General features: G+C 37.4%; 1 protein-coding gene across 9 annotated transcripts; it reads left to right on the forward strand.

The window, feature by feature from the left end:
* The first annotated feature begins 1587 nt into the window (after positions 1–1587).
* LOC114822898 (ATP-dependent DNA helicase Q-like 2) lies at positions 1588–18770 on the forward strand. Of its 9 annotated transcripts, none has more exons than XR_011577042.1 (21): positions 1754–1983; positions 2936–3153; positions 4686–4832; positions 4919–5134; positions 5295–5399; positions 6083–6187; positions 6258–6380; positions 6971–7067; positions 10890–10931; positions 11025–11058; positions 12655–12703; positions 12776–12853; positions 12934–12999; positions 13142–13208; positions 13329–13382; positions 13473–13580; positions 14587–14651; positions 15808–15886; positions 16929–17029; positions 17864–18081; positions 18362–18770. XR_011577042.1 is itself a non-coding variant. In XM_070815290.1 (21 exons), exons 4-21 carry the CDS (start codon positions 4701–4703, stop codon positions 18557–18559), a joined length of 1827 nt encoding a protein of 608 aa, XP_070671391.1. In that variant the 5' UTR covers positions 1821–1983; positions 2936–3153; positions 3921–4112; positions 4686–4700; the 3' UTR covers positions 18560–18770. The 9 variants fall into 9 exon arrangements, 5 of the variants coding, with proteins under 5 accessions (XP_070671389.1, XP_070671388.1, XP_028953884.2 ...); XR_011577043.1 differs by having other exon boundaries at positions 16932–17029; XR_011577045.1 differs by having other exon boundaries at positions 16939–17029.
* The last annotated feature ends 387 nt before the right edge of the window (positions 18771–19157 follow it).

Raw genomic sequence — 19157 nt, forward strand, 5'->3', positions numbered from 1 at the left:
AATTTTTCAATTTGCTAACATTGCCCTCCTACCTTCCTCCCACTTTCACTCTCGCAAGTCCCTCCGCTCCAAGCGATCTCATGGGTTCTCATCTACCACACCAACTCCTACAAGTCCCTTCGCTCCTCCATCGACAAAGCTGCCAAGAAGCTCGAGACCATGAAGACCGACTCCTCCTTCGCCGCCAAAATTACCAAAAAGTTCAAGACCAAGAAGATCAACCGCATTAAGAACAACCTCAAGGAATCCAACTGCGATTTGTCGCTCTTTAAGTTCAAGTCTTGCGCCATCGTCGCCCTTGTCCTCTTCGTCGTCTTCGGACTGCTCAACTTGCTGTTTGAGGACTACCACTCAAAAAACACACTAAAGTTGAGTCACGAAACCAAACGGCTAGCCAGCACTTAGAATCTGCCCTAAAACGAATTTGGTTATGAAGAAACCAAATGCCCATATAAAAGTATGTGCCACTATAATCCAAAGTTTTCGAGTAGAACCAGAAAAAGTTCTAAGAAATGTTTCTGAAAAAACATGTAACATTGATTATGCCACTAGAGAAGGACGACGAAAAAGCTCCAACAACCAAGACCAATAGTCCAAAAGCATTCTAAATTTTTTTGAGGGAGATACTCAAGAGCTGAATTACAAAATGCGCAACGAGAAACCTTATGTTGAAGCACCATGTTAGTCAGGAGACTACCGTGGAAGACTTTTCCAAACCAAATGATTTTCCACCAAAGCACTTGGCTATCAATGTTAAGCAAGTGAGAATAAGTATTTTTAGCTATAAGAATACAAAAAAAAAAAAGATCTAGACCAACATAAAGAGTCAAAAGATGCCAACACCGGAAGAGGAGTAGTTGTAATTAAAGCAAAACTTCAGGAAAAATAGTAGTAGTGAAATGCTACAACAATTCCAAATGAGAACTGCATATAAAATCTCTTATTGAGGCTTTGACAGTATGAGCAAGAGCATCAGGGATGCTGAGATAGGAAATCCAAGTAGCCTACCCAACCAATTATCAAACCAAAAAGAAACTTGAGAACCATCACCCACAATCCAAGTCGAATGTGAAGAGATAATAGGGAGCACCTTTTTAAAACCTAGCCACACCGAGCATTTTTTTTAAGTGGAAGGAGGAACCAAACCTCTATGCAAGAAGCGAGATCCACCATATCCCAAGAATGCTTTAAAAGCAATGAGCGATTTAGAATTGCCAAATCCTTTAACCTAAAGCCACCAAGAAGGATGCTTTGGGTGAAAACGTGCCAAGAAATTAGAGGAGTACCACGATAGACTAGATCACCTAGAAACCAAATTATTTCGGTTACGTCTGGTTCAATTTTAGTTTATTTACTTTTTTTTTTTGTTGTTAACCTAGAAATTGAAGAAAAAAATGAAGAAAAAAATATAGTGAATATATTTGGACCTTTAAGTGTGCTTACAACCTTGGAATTGAAATTTGGCTAAAGATTGACTTGGAGTTGGGCTTGGAAAATGAGTACTAACATAAACAATAATAATAAAGGCTCGTCACACTAAATGAAGTCCGACGTATGAATTCTAAAACGCCACGTGCTTGGTTTCATGCAAAGTCTTCTACTAGTTCTATGTTTTTTCTTGAAGTAGGTTGCGGTTGAATTCAGCTCAGTTCAATTCTGAACCACCAAAATTGAATCCAAATCAATAATTTTCTTTTTCGTTTTCAATCGGTTCAAATTTTTATAGGTTTTCGAGCCCACCCCCTACGCTGAGTAGCCAACTGATTTTTTTTTTTTTTTTTGAGTGTCTAGAAAAGAAAAAAAAAACAGTAATAACTTTTAGTGTTGGAATTGCGTACGCTGTGCTGCATAGCGGTGAACAGCAGTTCCGAATCACCCTCTCTCTGAGTCTCTCTCTGTCGCGTAAGGAGCTTGGCATGGAAACGGAAGACATAATAGCAGAAGAGCTGCAAAACGTAGAGGCTGAAATCCAAGGCGTCCAAGGTAACCAACCCCTCTCTATCTCTCTCTCCGCTTTCTGTTTTCCTTTTCCCTTTTTTTTTTCAAAAATTTTATTTCATCATTTGATACTTTCTATGCTTCAGTTTTTGAAACCTAATTTACTATAGGATTATTATGATAAACCAGAAAAGAAAATGGTTTATGAGGAATTAAAGTATTAATCTTTACGAATTTTGAGTACTAGTTTAAGAAATTGGCTTTATTTGGAGCTGGGTAAATTTGTTAAGTCTATATTATAATGCAATTGCAAGTGTAACCAATATTTTCTGGAGAGTAATCACGAATTCACTATAAGAGGAATTAAGTGCCAAGTGTCTGGTTGTTCAAGTCATGGAGCCTCTCTGGAGACAGGGGTATCGCTGCATACGTATTAGGTGTTATTGTTCCCATAAATCTCATGTCCGAAGCCTCGTGCGCTAGGCTGCCCTGTAATGTATGATGTTTTTGGTCTGTGTTAGGTTCACCTATTTTTTTTTTTTGTCAAATGATAGATTTTGTTAGATTAGATGTTTAGATTAGCCACCGACGGGGTTTGAACCCACACCCTCATGCAAGGGATCAACACCTTTCCACCATTGTGGTAAAAGGCCACGGGCATAAAATCATCAGATTACAAGAATGGGGATTCGAATTTGGGTTCAGAAGACCTCATTTTTCAATTTTGGCTAATATTGTTTTTCTTCCCGTTGTGTCTGATTTGATTCATTGGATCATTTGTATTTTAGCCTTCTAACTCATTTGAGGATTTAAAATGTATGTTTTGGTTGATCAATGCGGATAATATTTTCTGATAGACAATTCTTATTAAAAAATAGAAAAGATAGTAAATGTATGTTATCTGATATGATCCATCTTGAATAAGTTACAGAAGTTTGTCCACGTTTTTCTTATATATTAAGAACACAGTGATTTATGCATATGTCTTGTTTTTCAGACCAAATTAAGATATTGCTTGACCAACAAGAGAGGTTATATGAAAGGCAATCTGAACTGCAAGCTTTACTTGAAGCATCTAAAGATTCAGCATATCCTGTTAATGGTGCTTCAAATGCTGAGGAAAACTGGTCTGGGATATTTGAGTGGGATTCTCGAGCTAATGATGTTAGGTTCAATATATTTGGCATATCCACATATCGTGCAAATCAGCGAGAGGTAACTTCTGTTTCTGGATTGTTCTTTTTCAAATTTCCTGCTCCTTTGTTTGCTATCATATTGTCAGCTCTCTACTAAGAAAGAGAATATAAGGGATCTTATTGCACTCTCCCTTTGGGTACTTCTTATTTGTAAACAGATGTTGAATAAATTCATGGTTTGAGTCAGGTAAAAATTCATATAAATTCATATCTAAGTTTACTTAATGGAGGAGTTCCTTTGCAAGTTGTCAATAAGCATGAGCTCTGTCTACAAGAAAGATGTTTTAAGTAAATCATGTTTCAGCTTTAATGAAAGCAATTGAACATAAGTTAGTGATAAGAAATTGAACACAAGTAAACAAGATTTTTTGCAAATATTTTGAACACCATATCTGCGTGCAACTATCAACATAAATATGTAGTATAAACTGAAGATGCCAATTTCCGTTTGAATAGGTAGCATCAGTTTCAGATGGTTCAGTAGTCTTTCAAAAGTAACCCAGTTTACCTCTCTCTGTGACTTATATTTCCACAACTGTAGACCGCACAGAATAACTGGATCCATCTAGATTAACTGTGACCTGCATCAGCACATTGTTGCTTTTCACTGTCTCAGTTGAAGGTGTGGAGATTGGCTGGCCAAAGGAGAGAAAAAAAAAATAGCTTAGTAATCAGTCGTATAAAAATTGGAAGAGCAGTGGAAAAAATCACGACAGTACAAGCATTTTTCTTTTCATTTCACGTTTAAAGACAAAAACCCCATTATTTGCTCATTCTTCTTCATAGAATCATATGGAAAGTTAGAAATTCTAGGGCAGCGGTGGCAGTAAACAGCTGAGGGTGTTGTTTTCTTCTCGGGACGAGATTGACGTGTTCTGGAAAATGGATAGATTTTGCTCACTGGGAAGATCACAGGGAAATTGGCTAACAAAACCTAGTTTGCCGACAGCTAGGGTTTGGGCAGGGGCCAACTGCTAGGTAAGAAGCACAAAGTCCTAGTTTTCTCTAGGCTTTGGTATATGTAGAGAATATTTGAGATTAATCTTTGTATGTACTTCTCTGTGAAAATGAGGGAGTCAATAGCTACACAAAGAATACAAAGAGGAAGTATTACAGTTACTAGTAATTATAATTAATGACCTTATCAGTACTTCTGTAATTCAAAAAGTCAACTCCTATGCTCGCATAAATAGTTGTTTGTGAGTCTTTATAGCTGATTCATTGAACTGTGGTTTCATATGTCATTTTATTTTATATATAATACAAGTATTAGTTTTGATCATTCAAACTGAAAACTAATTCTTCCAATCAGATAAACCACGTGGGCCTTGGCCTGAGTAGTGGATGGATATGGTAGCTGGAATTGTGAATGTTTTATCTTTCTCCTGTACCAGTTGTGTTTCTCTTGGTGGTATCGTTAATTGCACTCCAGTAGTTCTAGCGTTATATTAGTGCCAGTTCGCCCTTTAGTTGTTAAAGTTCAAACTGTTTTTTAGATGCTTATCCCCATCTCTTTCTTTAGATTTGCTGATAGTGGCTAATTCGTGCCAGATTATCAATGCTGTGATGAGTGGAAGAGATGTTTTAGTGATTATGGCTGCGGGTGGTGGCAAGAGCCTCTGTTACCAGCTTCCAGCAATCCTTCGTGATGGAGTTGCTCTTGTTGTCAGTCCTTTGCTTTCATTGATTCAGGACCAGGTTGTAATAAATTCTATCCATCACTTTACAAAAACTGTGTCTTGAAGATTTTAATCAGGTTATTCAACAAACTACCAATGCTTCAGGTGATGGGTTTGTCAGCTTTAGGCATTCCAGCTCATATGTTGACATCAACTACTAATAAGGAGGAGGAGAAGTCAATATACAAGACCCTTGAAAAGGGGGAGGGAGATTTGAAAATATTGTACGTGACGCCAGAAAAGATATCAAAGAGTAAGAGGTTTATGTCAAAACTTGAAAAGTGCCATCACGCTGGTCGTCTATCTCTCATTTCTATTGACGTAAGTATGTTGCCTTGAATGATTCATTATACCTTGAAGCAAAAATAGGCATATTGGTATTTTGGCTTTATCATCCTTTCAGCAATCAATACTTTTTGATTCTTTAGTTAGTAAGTTGAATATCTCTGTAGTGTCTAATATCATGGCGTATTTTTTTCAGGAGGCACATTGCTGCAGCCAGTGGGGTCATGATTTTCGACCTGACTACAAAAGTCTTGGTATCCTTAAGACTCAGTTTCCCAATGTTCCTGTGATTGCTCTGACTGTAAGTTTTTTTTTCTGTCTTTAATTCTTATATCCTCTTTAGAGGCACTATCACAATTCCATAGCTTCTTCCACTCCCATCTCGAATAAACAAAAAGTCCCCAATTTAAATTCTGGGTATTCAATAGAAGTTAAAGTACCTTGTTAATTTTATTTCTCTTGATTGGCGAGAGCTTTGATTTCATTGTGCATTGTATCAGTTTCCTTATTAATAAAATTTAGGGAATTGTTATTGGCACTCCAACAATCTCATTTTGCACTCCAAACTTTCTATAATTGGAAAGAAAATTACATTTGTGAGGAGTGTAGAATGAGATTTTTGGAGTGCTAATAACAGTTCCCAAAATGTATGGTAATAATTTGCTGAATACTGGTAACAATTTTCTCTTCCATGCTGGTGGTAGAGAAGCAAAGGAAAGCATGACAGAGGGGCTGTTATTTTTTGTTTTGTATCGGCAAAATGATGCTATTGAGTGCTTACAAATTTGATAATAAATTCCTTAAATATTAGGGCATTTCAATCAACTCATATGAAACTAATAGAACGGGAAAAAGCAGTTCGGGGTTTGCGGTTTCACCTTCATTCGTAGATAATATAGAGGAATGAAAAGAATGGAGTAACCATGTGCTTGCTTCTAATCGCATTTTTTGGTTGAGTTGATGGATTTGTCATTTATACTGCAGGCCACTGCTACCCACAAAGTGCAAAGTGATCTGATGGAGATGCTTCACATTCCTAGATGTGTAAAATTTGTCAGCACAGTCAACAGGCCAAATCTATTTTATATGGTTTGTTTGTTTTTTCGTTGTTTCTGGCTTTGAATTTGAAGAGGGGTAGCCATAATTCTTTATGCTTTAGGTACGAGAGAAGTCTTCAGTTGGCAAGGTGGTGGTTGATGAAATTGCAGAATTTATTCATCACTCTTATTCAGATCATGAATCTGGCATAGTGTATTGCTTTTCTCGAAAGGAATGTGAACAGGTCTGTGTTGTTCGTTTATTTTCATTGTTGGTTGCTTTCGGTTGACTGTCACATAATTTGTAAAAAGTGATAACAGATATGGACAAAATAAATCCTGAAATGATGGAAGTGTAAGCAGTTTTAAAGCACAATGCCTGAATTTGGTTAGATAAACTTTTGATATGTTAACGAGTTTCCAAAATATTTTTGGAGTCAAAACAGAATTGCTTAAGGATCGCAGTTTTGAGCATATTTCCTAAATATAGAAATCTTTCCCTATAGATAATTTTCACTTAGAACACACTTTGTATCCTGTTTTGTAAACATAAGTTTTATAGGATTCTGTTGTTGAGTCTCTCTCTCTCTCTTTCTTTCTCTCTGTCTTGTTGGCTACAGTGAGTCTGATATGACCCATGACCACAACTATTTAATTTATCTAAACTGGATTATTATATATATTTTTTGCATGAATTTGCTTACTTAGCGTAAATTCACACATGATCAGGGCTTTAGCATAATTGTCATGCATAGATAGGAGTTTTAGGTTGTAGCATTGCATCATACATAATTGCTTGTCCAAAATAGCATTATACATAATTCCTTACGTTTAGAATTCTAGGTTGCAAAGGAGCTGCGTGAGAAAGGAATATCAGCTCATCATTATCATGCAGACATGGATGCAAATGCTCGTGAAAATGTTCATAAGCGGTAAATTTATTGACTCATTATAGATATTTTGCAGAGATTATTTTTCCATTATGATTTGTGGCTGAGGGTTGTTATTACTTCGACTCTCCTCTGGAACTTGCTCTTTTGATGTATCCGGCAATAAATTAAACTTAGCAAATTAGAGAATAACCAGAAACACACAAGATTTATACCGGTTTGGTAGAACTTGTGCCTACGTCCAGTTGTGATTTCTCTAGGTAGAGAAACCATGACTTCTTTGATAAATAATAGAGCATACAGTACCTTTTGCAAACCCTAGAACTAATCCCTTTCTTCCCTTGGCTGTCTCTCTGTTTTCTCTCACTTTCCTTTTAGCCTTTCCGGCGCCTCTATTTATAAATATAGGGTGCAGTTTACATCCTATTTTCTGATTAAGTTTCCTATTCCATATGGGATAGAAAAAGTACACTTTCTTTCCTATCCAGTTTGGCTTCTAGGATTCCTAATCTAATTTTACAAGAAAACTTAATTCTTTTCTAATCCTTGTAGGACAAGAATCTGTTCACCTTTTGGTTTCCTAATACAACCCTAAACAAGATAGGAGGTTAACAAAAGACGGACCAAAAAGCTAATAATCTCCACCTTGGTGAGTCGAACCAAGTCTTGACTGTTGCACCCCAGATTATCTTCGAACCTTCTTGAAGCAGCTCTGGAAATCTTCAAGAACCTTCACCTTGGCAAACTTCTTCTCGCCTCATTGGACCTCAAGTGAGGAGGTGCTCCACCTTGATCAATCAATGAGATTGATGAAGTTCAAGCAATGCTTGAATTTCTTCCAAGTCCCCTGCAGAGTCAGCATCAATGTACCCTAACACCCTTGCATTTTTGTTCCGCTTCTTCTCAAACATAATCCCTTGTCACCAAGAACCTCTCAAGTAATGTAGAATCAACTTTACTGCATCCCATTGTTGCTTTCCTAGATTTGCCATGTACTTGGAAATGACGCTGATTGCTTGAGTTAAGTCGGGTCGTGTCACACCATTGCAAACCTTGGGCAGCCCCCAACATTAGCATAGGGAACCTTCTCCATCTCTGATTTCTCTTTTTCTGACTTAGGACATTGTTGGCCACTCAAAGGAGTCGAAACTGCCTTTGCTTCTAGCATGTTGAACTTCTCAAGAACCTTTTGGATATATTTGGCTTGTGATATCTAGATCCTATCATCGGTCCTATCTCTCTGAATTTCCATGCCAAGGATGTTTTATGTACCACCTAGATCCTTTATGTCGAACTCCTTGCTTAACATCTTCTTCAAGTCTTGAATTCTAGACTTGGAGTGCAAGTTCAGTGCAAATGGAGGCCCAAATGAGTTAGGGGTGAGGATCGGAGATCAAGAAGTACCAAAGAGCGACCGCTTTCGCTACCTAAGATCTATCTTGCAAAATAATGAAGAATTAGATGGAGACCTCAACCATAGAATACAAGTTGGATGGATGAAGTGGAAGAGTGCATCCGGCGTGTTGTGTGAACGTAGGATGCTTCGTTGGATGTGTGGGCACACGAGAAAGGATAAGATTAGGAATGAGGATATCCGAGGTAAAGTAGGAGTAGCCGAAATTGAGGGAAAGATGAGAGAAAATCGGTTACGGTGGTTTGGACATGTGCAAAGAAGGCCTACTGACGCTTCGGTTAGAAGTTGCGACTAGAGGACAGAGGTCCAAGGCCGAAGGGGTAGAGGAAGACCTAGAAAAACTTTGGAAGAGACTCTTAAGAAAAGACTTAGAGTACTTGGATCTAAAGGAGACATGACACAGAACCGAGCGCAATGGCGTTCTAGATTCTGTTTGGGCCCAAAATACTGGTTTGGGCCAAGTTTAGAATTGGTCTCGGCCCAGAAGTGTTGCTCAGGGGGCCGGCCGTGTCCTATCAGGATGGGGTAGTTGAATCCTGACATAATAAGGAGTCTCGACAGGATGAGAATGCTGAAATTTGGGAATGAATACGGCTTGATAAGTGGTTGAGTTCAAAGTCTTAATAGGAGTAGGACTGACCGAGATAAGATTGGATCGGGGTAAGGAGTCCTAGTCTGAGTATAGGTTTGATTCGATAAATAGAGGGAGGGGTGCATCATTCAAGGCCTCTCCAATTCAACACACAAACTGCCTTGCGCAAACTCTCGCTCTACGCGAAACCTCTCAACAACCTTGAGATTTTTATTTTCTTTTTTGCCGACACACCTTCAGTTTGGATAAACAGCACTGTGAAGGCAATCGGTGATACCTTCAGTCTGGATAAACAGCACTATCGCCGTAGAACTAGTCGATCGCAGAACATCTTCAGTTTGGATAAACAGCACTGCGTTGAGGCCGATTGGTTATCTATCCAAGTCTCGGTTGAGAAAGACTTTCGGGTCTTTGTTGGCAGAAGTCATCTCATTAGCCTTTTTGGTGAGGTGAGGTGTTACAGTTTACTAGGGCTTGGCACATTGAATGCCGAGTTGTTTTATGATTGGGTACTCACAAGTAAGCTTTAGAGTTCGGCATTCTGACGGCCGAACCACATTTACCATCAAGACATATATTTGTTTTGAGTATCTGTGCCCCTATACTCTGGTGTCGATTTGGCGTGCTTATACCCTTACAAATATAATCACTGTGACCGAATCCGGCGCCGACGATTTGTGAACTTCGTAGAACTAGCAGCCTTGTCTTCAGGCTCTAGAACCCGAAGGCCGAGAGTGTTCCTTCCTTGGCCGCAATCGCAAGATCGAGAAGTCAGCAGCGCACCCAACACAACATCAACATATTTTACTCCTCGGCCGAGCTCGGCCGACGAGTTGGCAGCCCTGCATCAACCGAAGGACGTAGTTAGCTCACTAGTTACTCAACCTGCACACCACATAGGCTTGGTAGTTTTTAGGGTCAACAGATTCATATAGCCGACCCCACTTAGTGGGAAAAGGCTTTGTTGTTGTTGTTGTTGTTGGTTCCTAATCTAATTGTATAAGAAAACTTAATTCTTTCCTAATCCTTGTAGGATAAGAATCTGTGCACCTTTAGCTTTCCAAAATACAATCCTAAACAAAATAGGAATTTAACAAAAGACGAACCAAAAACCTAACAAGGGTATCATGGAATTTCATGACTGTTGCTAAGTATGCTGGTCTGTTCTTTTTTTTTTTTATAAGGGACAAAATCTTTCTGGATTGTTTTGCTGAGTGCTGACTAAAGTTTACCATGGATTAACCTCTTATTTGTCACATTCCTTGAAATTCTGGATATCTTTTCCCTAAGTACCATATCCAAAAGTCAAAGTTGCCCAAAATTCAGACGATACACAGAATGAAGAATGGGATATGAATATCGTATTTGCTATCCACGCTTATGACCATTTTGATTGTTAATTACCATTCCTAGCTCATGTGTTAGGAGGTGGAGGACAGGGATTAGTAGTGAGTTTATCTAATTTTTAAGAGATAATTGATGGCAGACCGAGAGGTAGGTTTAGAGCCTCGAGAGGGCTCAGACAGAGGCATTTTGCTCTCCACAATTCGTTTTACATTAGTTGTTGATCTTTAGATGCTTGAAAGCTTGGTTTAGGTTGTCAACCCTTATGGGTTACCTTCAGGATGGAAGATTAATAGATAGTTTTTTTTAACTGAATGTCCAGCTCATATTATTCAAGCCCGCTTCTTAAAACTCAATTGTTACCCTTTATTATCTATTTTTAGCAACTAGTATTATCTTTATGGATGTTGAGGTAACTCTGTATGCGTATCGCCTATTCTGAGCTCACACATGATCATGTGTTAATGCATATTCCTTTGTTTAGTCACTTTCTCCTCTTTCGTATGTTTGATAGCACAGGTGGAGCAATGGAAGGCTACAAGTCATCGTAGGCACTGTATGTTTGTTTGCAGTTCCCTTTTTCACCGTAAAGAACTTTATTGTTTTCCTATTTATCTTCCTTACACCTTAGCTTGCATATGCATTCCAGGTGGCATTTGGCATGGGAATCAACAAACCAGATGGTTAGTCCTTCAACATTATTTGTTTTGATTTTGTGTTGTATGGGTTCTCCAATCGAAATTTATCTTCTTTGCATTGACAGTATGTGGGGACTTAATAGATTATGGTGGTTTTCTGGTCATCATATTTGGACTTGACTCCTAATGGGAGTCATGGATGAATCATGAAGTTCTGAAAACTATTATGCATACAGGTCAAGATATCCCTAATTTCCCAGCACATACGCGCACATGGGTGCGGTCACACACTATCGGTACTGTACATAAGGTCTGAATCTGCAAAAATATTCACTAAACTAAGGGAACCTTAATAGATGATTGAATGGTGATTTGATTCTTTTAACATGGTGAGTCCCAAAAGGGAAAGGAGCTTTAGCTCGAATCTGGAACTTGATTTATAATTTACTCCTTTATAATCATAATGACCATGTTTTTATTTCTTCGATCAATAGTAATATCAAAACTGAGACCTGAGGGGCCTGAGCTGGTTACTTGGGGCCTTTGTTTCTCACTGAATTGAGCATTATGACCACCACACATAGCCCAACTCTTGGGTACTCGGTCTTAAATTTGCAATGTTCATGTATATTCCCCAATAAAAGCATATTATCATTAATGTATAGAAATAACCTAATTGCTCGGAATCTTTACAGAGCTAATACAACTAGAGGTTCAGAAAATAAAGAAAGGTGCAGTTTGATTCGGGCAATCCCAGAATCTTGTATTGCATTATTTATGAGAAGCCTAAGTTGGGAAAAGGGCTTGGTGCTGGCAGTTTTATTTTGTTTTGTTTGAATGGAGAGAAATAGGGGAAACATTTAGGGTGTGAAGGGGGAGAATGTGGATTACTTGTGGGTTAGAGTTTGTTTCTGGACATCCTTTTGGCTTCAGATAGTATGGACTGATTGTTTATGCTATTTTATTTCCTGATTGGGGACTGTTCTATGTTTGTTAGTTCTTTCGTTTGTTTTCTTGCTTTTATCTTTTCTTGTTCTTTAATTGCATGTAGTTCAGGGAACACCATGTCTCTTGTGTTGTAATTTCGTTTTTTTTTTTCAATGGAAATCTTAGCACCTTATAAATATAATGATATTAAGGGGGGAATTATTTTTCATAATAATTAATAACATAAGAATTTAAATTGGTAAGTATGAGTAACATGTTATGGGGAAAAGTTTCATATATTGGTAAGTAAGAGGTCGCACTTGGTGCGATGGCAAGTGCCTTCGCCCATGAGCGGTAGGTCTCGGGTTCGAGACTTGGGAGCAGCCTCTCCATAAATGGAGGTAAGGCTAGCCGACATTCACCTCTCCCAGACCCTGCGTAAAGCGGGAGCCTTGTGCACTGGGTACGACCTTTTATGGGTGGATCAGGGACAAGTTCAGTCTAATGTTCAAAGTCTTGGGATCACAGACAACAAAACTTGTGCAGTCGATGCTTTCTTTCTTCACTTCTCTTCTATTTCCTTATGTTGTCTTGTTTTTCCATGCCATTTGAAGTTTGCATACAAATACAAATTTAATCTTATTTTACTGTTCAGTCAAAGAAGTCTTTTTCTTTTCCTGTTATATCTAATACTTGGTAACTGCTTGTAGTCAGGTTTGTCATCCATCACAGCCTAAGTAAATCAATGGAAACATACTACCAGGTTTTTCACCTTCCCAGCTGCTAACTTACATATCCTTTAATTTTATCCCTTCTGTAACCTTCGTAAGTCCAGGAAAGCGGCCGAGCTGGACGAGATGGACTCCCTTCTCAATGCCTACTTTATTTCAGACCCGGTGATGTTCCTAGACAGGTATTATTTTCTGCTATTGCACTGGTTCATGTATAATTTCCTAAACAATGTGATCTTTAGATTTTATTTTCTCTGAGCAGAGTTCAATGGTCTTCTATGAAAATTCTGGATTGCAGAACCTTTATGACATAGTACGATATTGTCAGGTAGTATCCGTTTTCATTTTAGTCGTCCTACCAGTTACATAGTTTCATAATATTTGTAGCCTTGCGCCACATGCATTTGATTTTTTGTAATAAAAGTAGTAAATCTAACATTAGTCTTATCAATTTCTCTTTAAAATTGCAGTCAAAAAGACAATGCCGCCATAGTTCGTTTTTCCGCCATTTTGCTGAGCCATTACAGGACTGCAATGGTAATAAAGTGTTATTGGTTGTTCCTCTGTATGCTCAAGAGCACATGCATAAGCACACACGGGGACACATGTCGTTTGTTTGGTTTTACTAATTCTTATAACTAATGTATGCTATCTCAGGGATGTGTGACAACTGTGCATTTTCCAATGAGGTTAAAGAACTGGATGTGTCACGTATGTTTCTTTGCGTTCTCTTCAATGGAAAAGAGTACAATTCTTTATAATTGTCTATTAGTTCGTTCATAATGTTGGCATGCTTTACAGGTCATGCAAAGGTTATTATTTCTTTGCTGCAAGATGTACAAGAAAATGATCAAAGATTGACTGTGCTGCAATTAGTTGATAAAATCAAAATAAAGCACAAGGAACTAGGTATGTTTATTGCTCCATTATATAATTCTTTTTGTATTAGATGATTGATTCCGGTGTAGTAGATCTAGGAATGAGTTCAGGGATTATTCTCTTTCTCATATAGTGTGGGATATGTTAGCAGCCGTAAAATGATTTTGATTCAGTTTTAGTTATTTGTATATAGATCTACTTGAGAGGTCTTAGCTAGTTTTGCTGGATGGTGGATTTCTTATCCACTATTTTGTAATTCATGTTATTGTTTTAATAAATTGTTATCATTTCTTCTAAAAATAAAAAAATTGATTCCGGTGTAATAAATGTACCATTTTAGCTATCAAGGAAATGTTTGTACCACCAGAAAATAATGGTAAACTAATTCAGTTTTGTAATTTCAATCTGAGTTACGTACTAGCACAATGCATTGATCAGCTTTCCCTATAATAGTGATATCTACTGAGGAGTGAAAAAAGAAATAGAGGGTTTTTAGTTTACTTAGGAAAAATGAAGTTTGTGTAGGTCGAAGGCTGTGCCTTTATTATGTTATTATATGAATGCTAGAACTGTCTCTGTCATATTATATTTTGGTCTATTCACGATTTCTGCATGTCTAAGATCTAGTGATGGGAACGAGGGGTTGTTTTCTGTATTGTGTAGGCCTTGTAGGGTCAAAGGCGTGAGAGGCATGAAACTTTTGGAAAGAACTGGAGGGGCATTTTGTATTTTCCTTTTTGTAGTTCCAAGTGGTGTCAATGGCGGAGCCATATAGTTAGTTCACAGGGCGCACTACTCAATTGCACATTATTTAGTAGTTACTGTATAATTGACGAGTTAATCAGTTTTCTATCGCACAAAGTAATATTATTGAAAACATATAATGAACCAACAATCATATAGCCTTTCACTTATACATTAATAAATTATGGAACAAAAAGAAAAAAAAATTAAGAGAGATTTGACTTAAAACACAAATTCTGACATGTTATCATTTAATGAATGGAAACTTATCATTGGTGTATGAATTACTCAGGTTCTGAGCTGAACAGAGAGGAAATAGAGAAGCTTGTCATACAGCTTATATTAGATCGATTTTTGGTAAGAAGTTGAACTCTTGGACCTTGAAAAAGTCGTCGTTCTTAATTTTTTGATTTTTTTCTGATCTGGTTTTTGACAATCACAGAAAACTCTTTAAGAATTCTAATTTTTAATGTTCTGGCATGTGCCAACAACAACAACAACAACAAAGCCTAGTGGGAAAAGGCTTTGTTGTTGTTGTTGTTGTTGTTGGCATGTGCAAGTATTCGGTCTTAAACTTTGATGTTCCTGCATTGTTTTAAATAATATTTGTTAGTGTGATATTCATTTTTGGCCATTCCTGAACCCCTAAGGTTCCTTTGGCCCATTTGGTTTGCGGGATTTGCTCTTTGGGCAGGAATTACCTATGCTCATTCCTGGGGGATGGGAATAGAAGTTTTTGAGTGTTCCAAAATGTGGAAATGAGAATGACATCAAGAAAAATTTCATTGTTTTTCATTCTGACTATGCAGTTATCAGAACCAATTTTTTTTTAGCCCTTGAATCATACCCCAGCATTGTGTATAAAAAAGTTGTATTCTAAATTTTCAACCAGGATAATTTAGTCAGAAAAGATGCATTGTTTGCATTTCTCTAGTCATGGGAAAAACACCCCAAAGGGTATGAGATTCCCCTTTCATGTGCTTGGAATACCATGTGGCGGTTATCTGTTTCCATCAATGGTCTTCCTAAACATGAGAACGGGATCTCATTCTCATCTATCTCATCGGCGAATCAAACAGACCCTTAAGCCTTTTGGGGTCTGCTTATTTGCCAAAAATTATGGGAAGGCTCCAGTTTCAAAGGTCCTAAAATCTCCAATCTCTATCTGCATTTGTTTGCTTGTCCATGCATAGGGTGGGGCTGCAGGTGAGGATTGTAAGTTTGATATACATTGATGTGGGCTCTCAGCTTAAGATTTTGGGCCTTATAATTCTGTAACAGTTCCATTTTCTTTTAGTTTCTGAATTATTTCGTTAAAGCATATTGTTGTTGTTATTAATTTTTTTTTTTTTTGCAAGACAAAAAGTGTCTCCCAAGGTTTTTATTTTTCATTCTCTATAAATGATGCCCTGTTAAATCTTCTGTAAGCATGTTATTATTTTTGTTGAATCTTTATTACTCTCATATGGTTGTTTCAAGTACGTGATATAGAATCACACTGTTCTTGATGCAGAAAGAAGAATTTCAGCATACAGCTTATGCTACAAATGCATATGTAACAATAGGACCCTTGGCAAAGCAAGTATTGCAAGGTCAGAAATTATTCTTTCTCGAAAGATGCCGCGTATAAGAAGTTGTGTTGTCGAAATCTAATAAGAGATTTGTATTCCAGTCTCTTTATATTAACATATTTTATTCAGGAAAAGTTTATGGTATCATCTGAAATGCTATGTTTTGAAAGTTACAGTTTGAGGCATTTTATTTTAAGAACGACATATTTTGTAGCATAATGTTGAAAAACACGCCCACTAGACCTTGTTCTTTAATGTAACCAACGACAATAGACTAGACTAGCAAATATAGAAAACCTTAGAAACACACAAGAATTATACTGGTTCGGCAGAACTTTTGCCTACGTCCGGTTGTGATTTCTCTAGGTAGAGAAATCACCGCTCCCTTGATTAATAATAGAGATTACAGAACTTTTGCAAACCCTAGAACTAATCTCAAAACTCTCGTCTGTCTCTGGCTGTTTTTCTCTCCAAAAATTAAGCCTTCCCGCACCCTTTTTATAGGCATAGGGTTGGCTTACATGTCCCTAAGTGGACTAGGAAATTACACTTATCCAAATCCAAATAGACTTCTAGAAATCCAAACCTAAATTGAATAAGGAAAACTGAAATTCTTTCCTAATCCCTCTAGGACAAGAATCTGTATACCTCTAATTTTCCTAAAACAATCCTAAACCAATTAGGACATATTTGACGAGCCAAAATCCTAACACATAACTGGTGCCTTTGTAAGGACAGTACTGTCAAAACACCCATAAGCTTGTCGTGATAATGTTAATGTCCTACTTAACGATTGATGATTTATCCATAATGCTTAGTAAATATAACAAGAACTTACCTAGAACATTTATATAGGGACACACTGCACTAGAATTCAGTGATCCAAACAGTCAAATTTACAGCTTATTCACAAAGACTACATCTGCTAGGATCACCCAAATCAAAAGGTGCTTGTGCCTTTAAGATATTGCCAATATGACAGTCATGAGTCCTTTTGGGCTCTCCTATTCCAAAGTAATACTGCAGCGTTTAAGTTTTAATTTACTTACCAGTTCTGTTATAGAAGTTTGCAGAAGCTTTACCCATACCCTAGAGGATATCTTTGAAGGTGGAATGCTAACCGTGAGAATTGCGAAACTTGAGCCATTTTCCATCCCATTTGGAGTGAGTTTCTAGTTTGGCTGTTCTCAAGTCTAACCTTTATGTGAATTGCAGAATGTCAGATAGTTTTACATTTTGAGGTATTCTAAGAAAAGGAGTCGCATATTATCACAAGTTTCCTCGAATGCTATTCTTGATATGTCTATATTCATTAATAATAGCAAAATAAAACATGTCGGTTACAGTATGAAAGTGATTAACTGTGGAAGTAAAGATCCGCTTTTACACTAACTTTGGATATATGTCTATATTGGCCAATCTGGCCAAATTGCACGCCCCTGTAATTTGGTGTAAAATATTCTTACACCTATGGGTGCTACTGCACATGATACATGTTTATTAAAGAAAATATCGTTGATGGTCCAATTTACCTAGAGCGTACTTTATACCTGTTTTATGTCGGTTGTTTAGGTTCCTGTACTGAAAATTTGGTCTAAGAGCATCTCCAATGGAGTAGGCAATTGATTAGGCAAACCCATTTGATTGCTTAATCCATTGGAGTGACACTTTTTCCATGAGGCAATTGAGTAGCCAACATGCCACATCAGCCTTTATAGTACAATTTTGCCTACTTTAATTGTCTATACCATTGGAGATGCTCTAATAAGATGCATATTTTCCTTTTTGAGTGCCGTACCTGCAAATAGAAAGAAAGAGAATTGTGATGTAACTCGACTCAATTTCAGTGTCATGATCACCTACATTTCACCTTTCACTGTCCATAAACTACTGAAACTCATATTAACCGCTTGGAAAGAAGGTTTTATGTTACTCTTGACTCCGTTTTCGCTTCTTTTCTGGTTAGCTCTAATTGACATGAATTCATTTCACATTTAGGTAAGAGAAGCATAAAGCTTGAAATGACTAGCGGGCAAAAGAAAGTAGCTGGTATGAGATCAGTTAAACACTGTCGTGCTTCCTCTACTCTGGAATTGAAGCTTGATGAGCTGAGGAAGGAACTATCTTCAGTTCATGGAGGAATATTTCCACATTCTGTTCTGTCTACTCAACAAATCAGCTTGATAAGTGCCCAGAAGCCAAATTCGATGGAACTGGTTAGTTTTGTGAACACTATTCCATTTAAGATACATACAAAAAAAGTTTCAGCCTCATTACGTTAACATTTCAGCTCGTTAGTGGGGGGGGGGGGGGGGGTTGTGTAGGGGGAGATCTCTTGCAACAATTTAAGTCATTCGAGATCTTCTGTTTGATTAAAACTTGTAGTGCGAGCGATTCAGTGCGATGTATTATATGCTATTAATCTATGCTGTTGCTATGCAAACAAGGGGTAGGTGTCCTGAATTTATGCATGAAGCATATTTAATTTCTTTGCAGTTGGAGAATATAATTGGAAAAGTGAAGACGGAGAAATACGGAAATAGAATCCTTGAACAAGTGACAAAGTATGCTGATTCGGCGCAGCCTGATGAGGTTAAAGAAGAAGAAGAAGAAGAAAATGAAAACAGAGCCTCAAAAAGGCTAAAGAGCAAAAAGCAACTTATCCTTGTTGAGAGTAGTGATGATGAATCATGATAGGGTCAGTTCTAACTCTCTTTTGTTTGACTTCCCACAACATAGACACTATCTGGGTAAGGAGCTCGTTTGAGTGCATAATATGCTGGAGATGGAAATACGGATGCAAAAATATGTTTCTTATCAGTTTTCCTTGTAAAAGGGAAAAACGGTAAATGTACTAAAAAGCCAAACCAATTATAGTGTCTTCGAAATCAGAAAAATTACGCAATGAGCTGTGAGTTTTTACAATTTATATGCAAGTATTTTCGTCATTTTGCTTTTGTGCATGGTGTGTATGGAGTGTGCAATGTGCATGGCCGGTTTGTCCGATTTTGGTCTAAAGATTAAGAAAATGGCCTATTTATGTCAATTTCCCAAATATTTGTGTTATGAATAATATATCTAGGAATATGATTGTGTGAACTTAATGTAAAATGGATTTGGAGATCAAATTCTTATAGGCTTTTGTTACTTGTAGGCAAGTAAAGTTCATCATGATTAGTATAAATAAAAGCGCAAGGCCCGGAGGTGAAACTACATTATCACAAATCACTTGTGCCCTTCTCTCTCGGCCGTTGCTCTCTCACCCTACTTGAGAATTATTTTACAATATGAT

Source organism: Malus domestica, chromosome 16 (assembly GCF_042453785.1).
Source record: "Malus domestica chromosome 16, GDT2T_hap1".
Lineage (NCBI taxonomy): Eukaryota > Viridiplantae > Streptophyta > Magnoliopsida > Rosales > Rosaceae > Malus > Malus domestica.

What these genes read in the sequence shown, in the direction of transcription:
- LOC114822898 (XM_070815287.1), top strand. Translation starts at nt 1,917, where the DNA reads ATGGAAACGGAAGACATAATAGCAGAAGAGCTGCAAAACGTAGAGGCT. An exon ending in TGAAATCCAAGGCGTCCAAG is followed by an intron (nt 1,984 to 2,935) that starts GTAACCAACCCC and finishes CTTGTTTTTCAG; the next exon opens with ACCAAATTAAGATATTGCTT. An exon ending in TTCCTGTGATTGCTCTGACT is followed by an intron (nt 5,400 to 6,082) that starts GTAAGTTTTTTT and finishes TTTATACTGCAG; the next exon opens with GCCACTGCTACCCACAAAGT.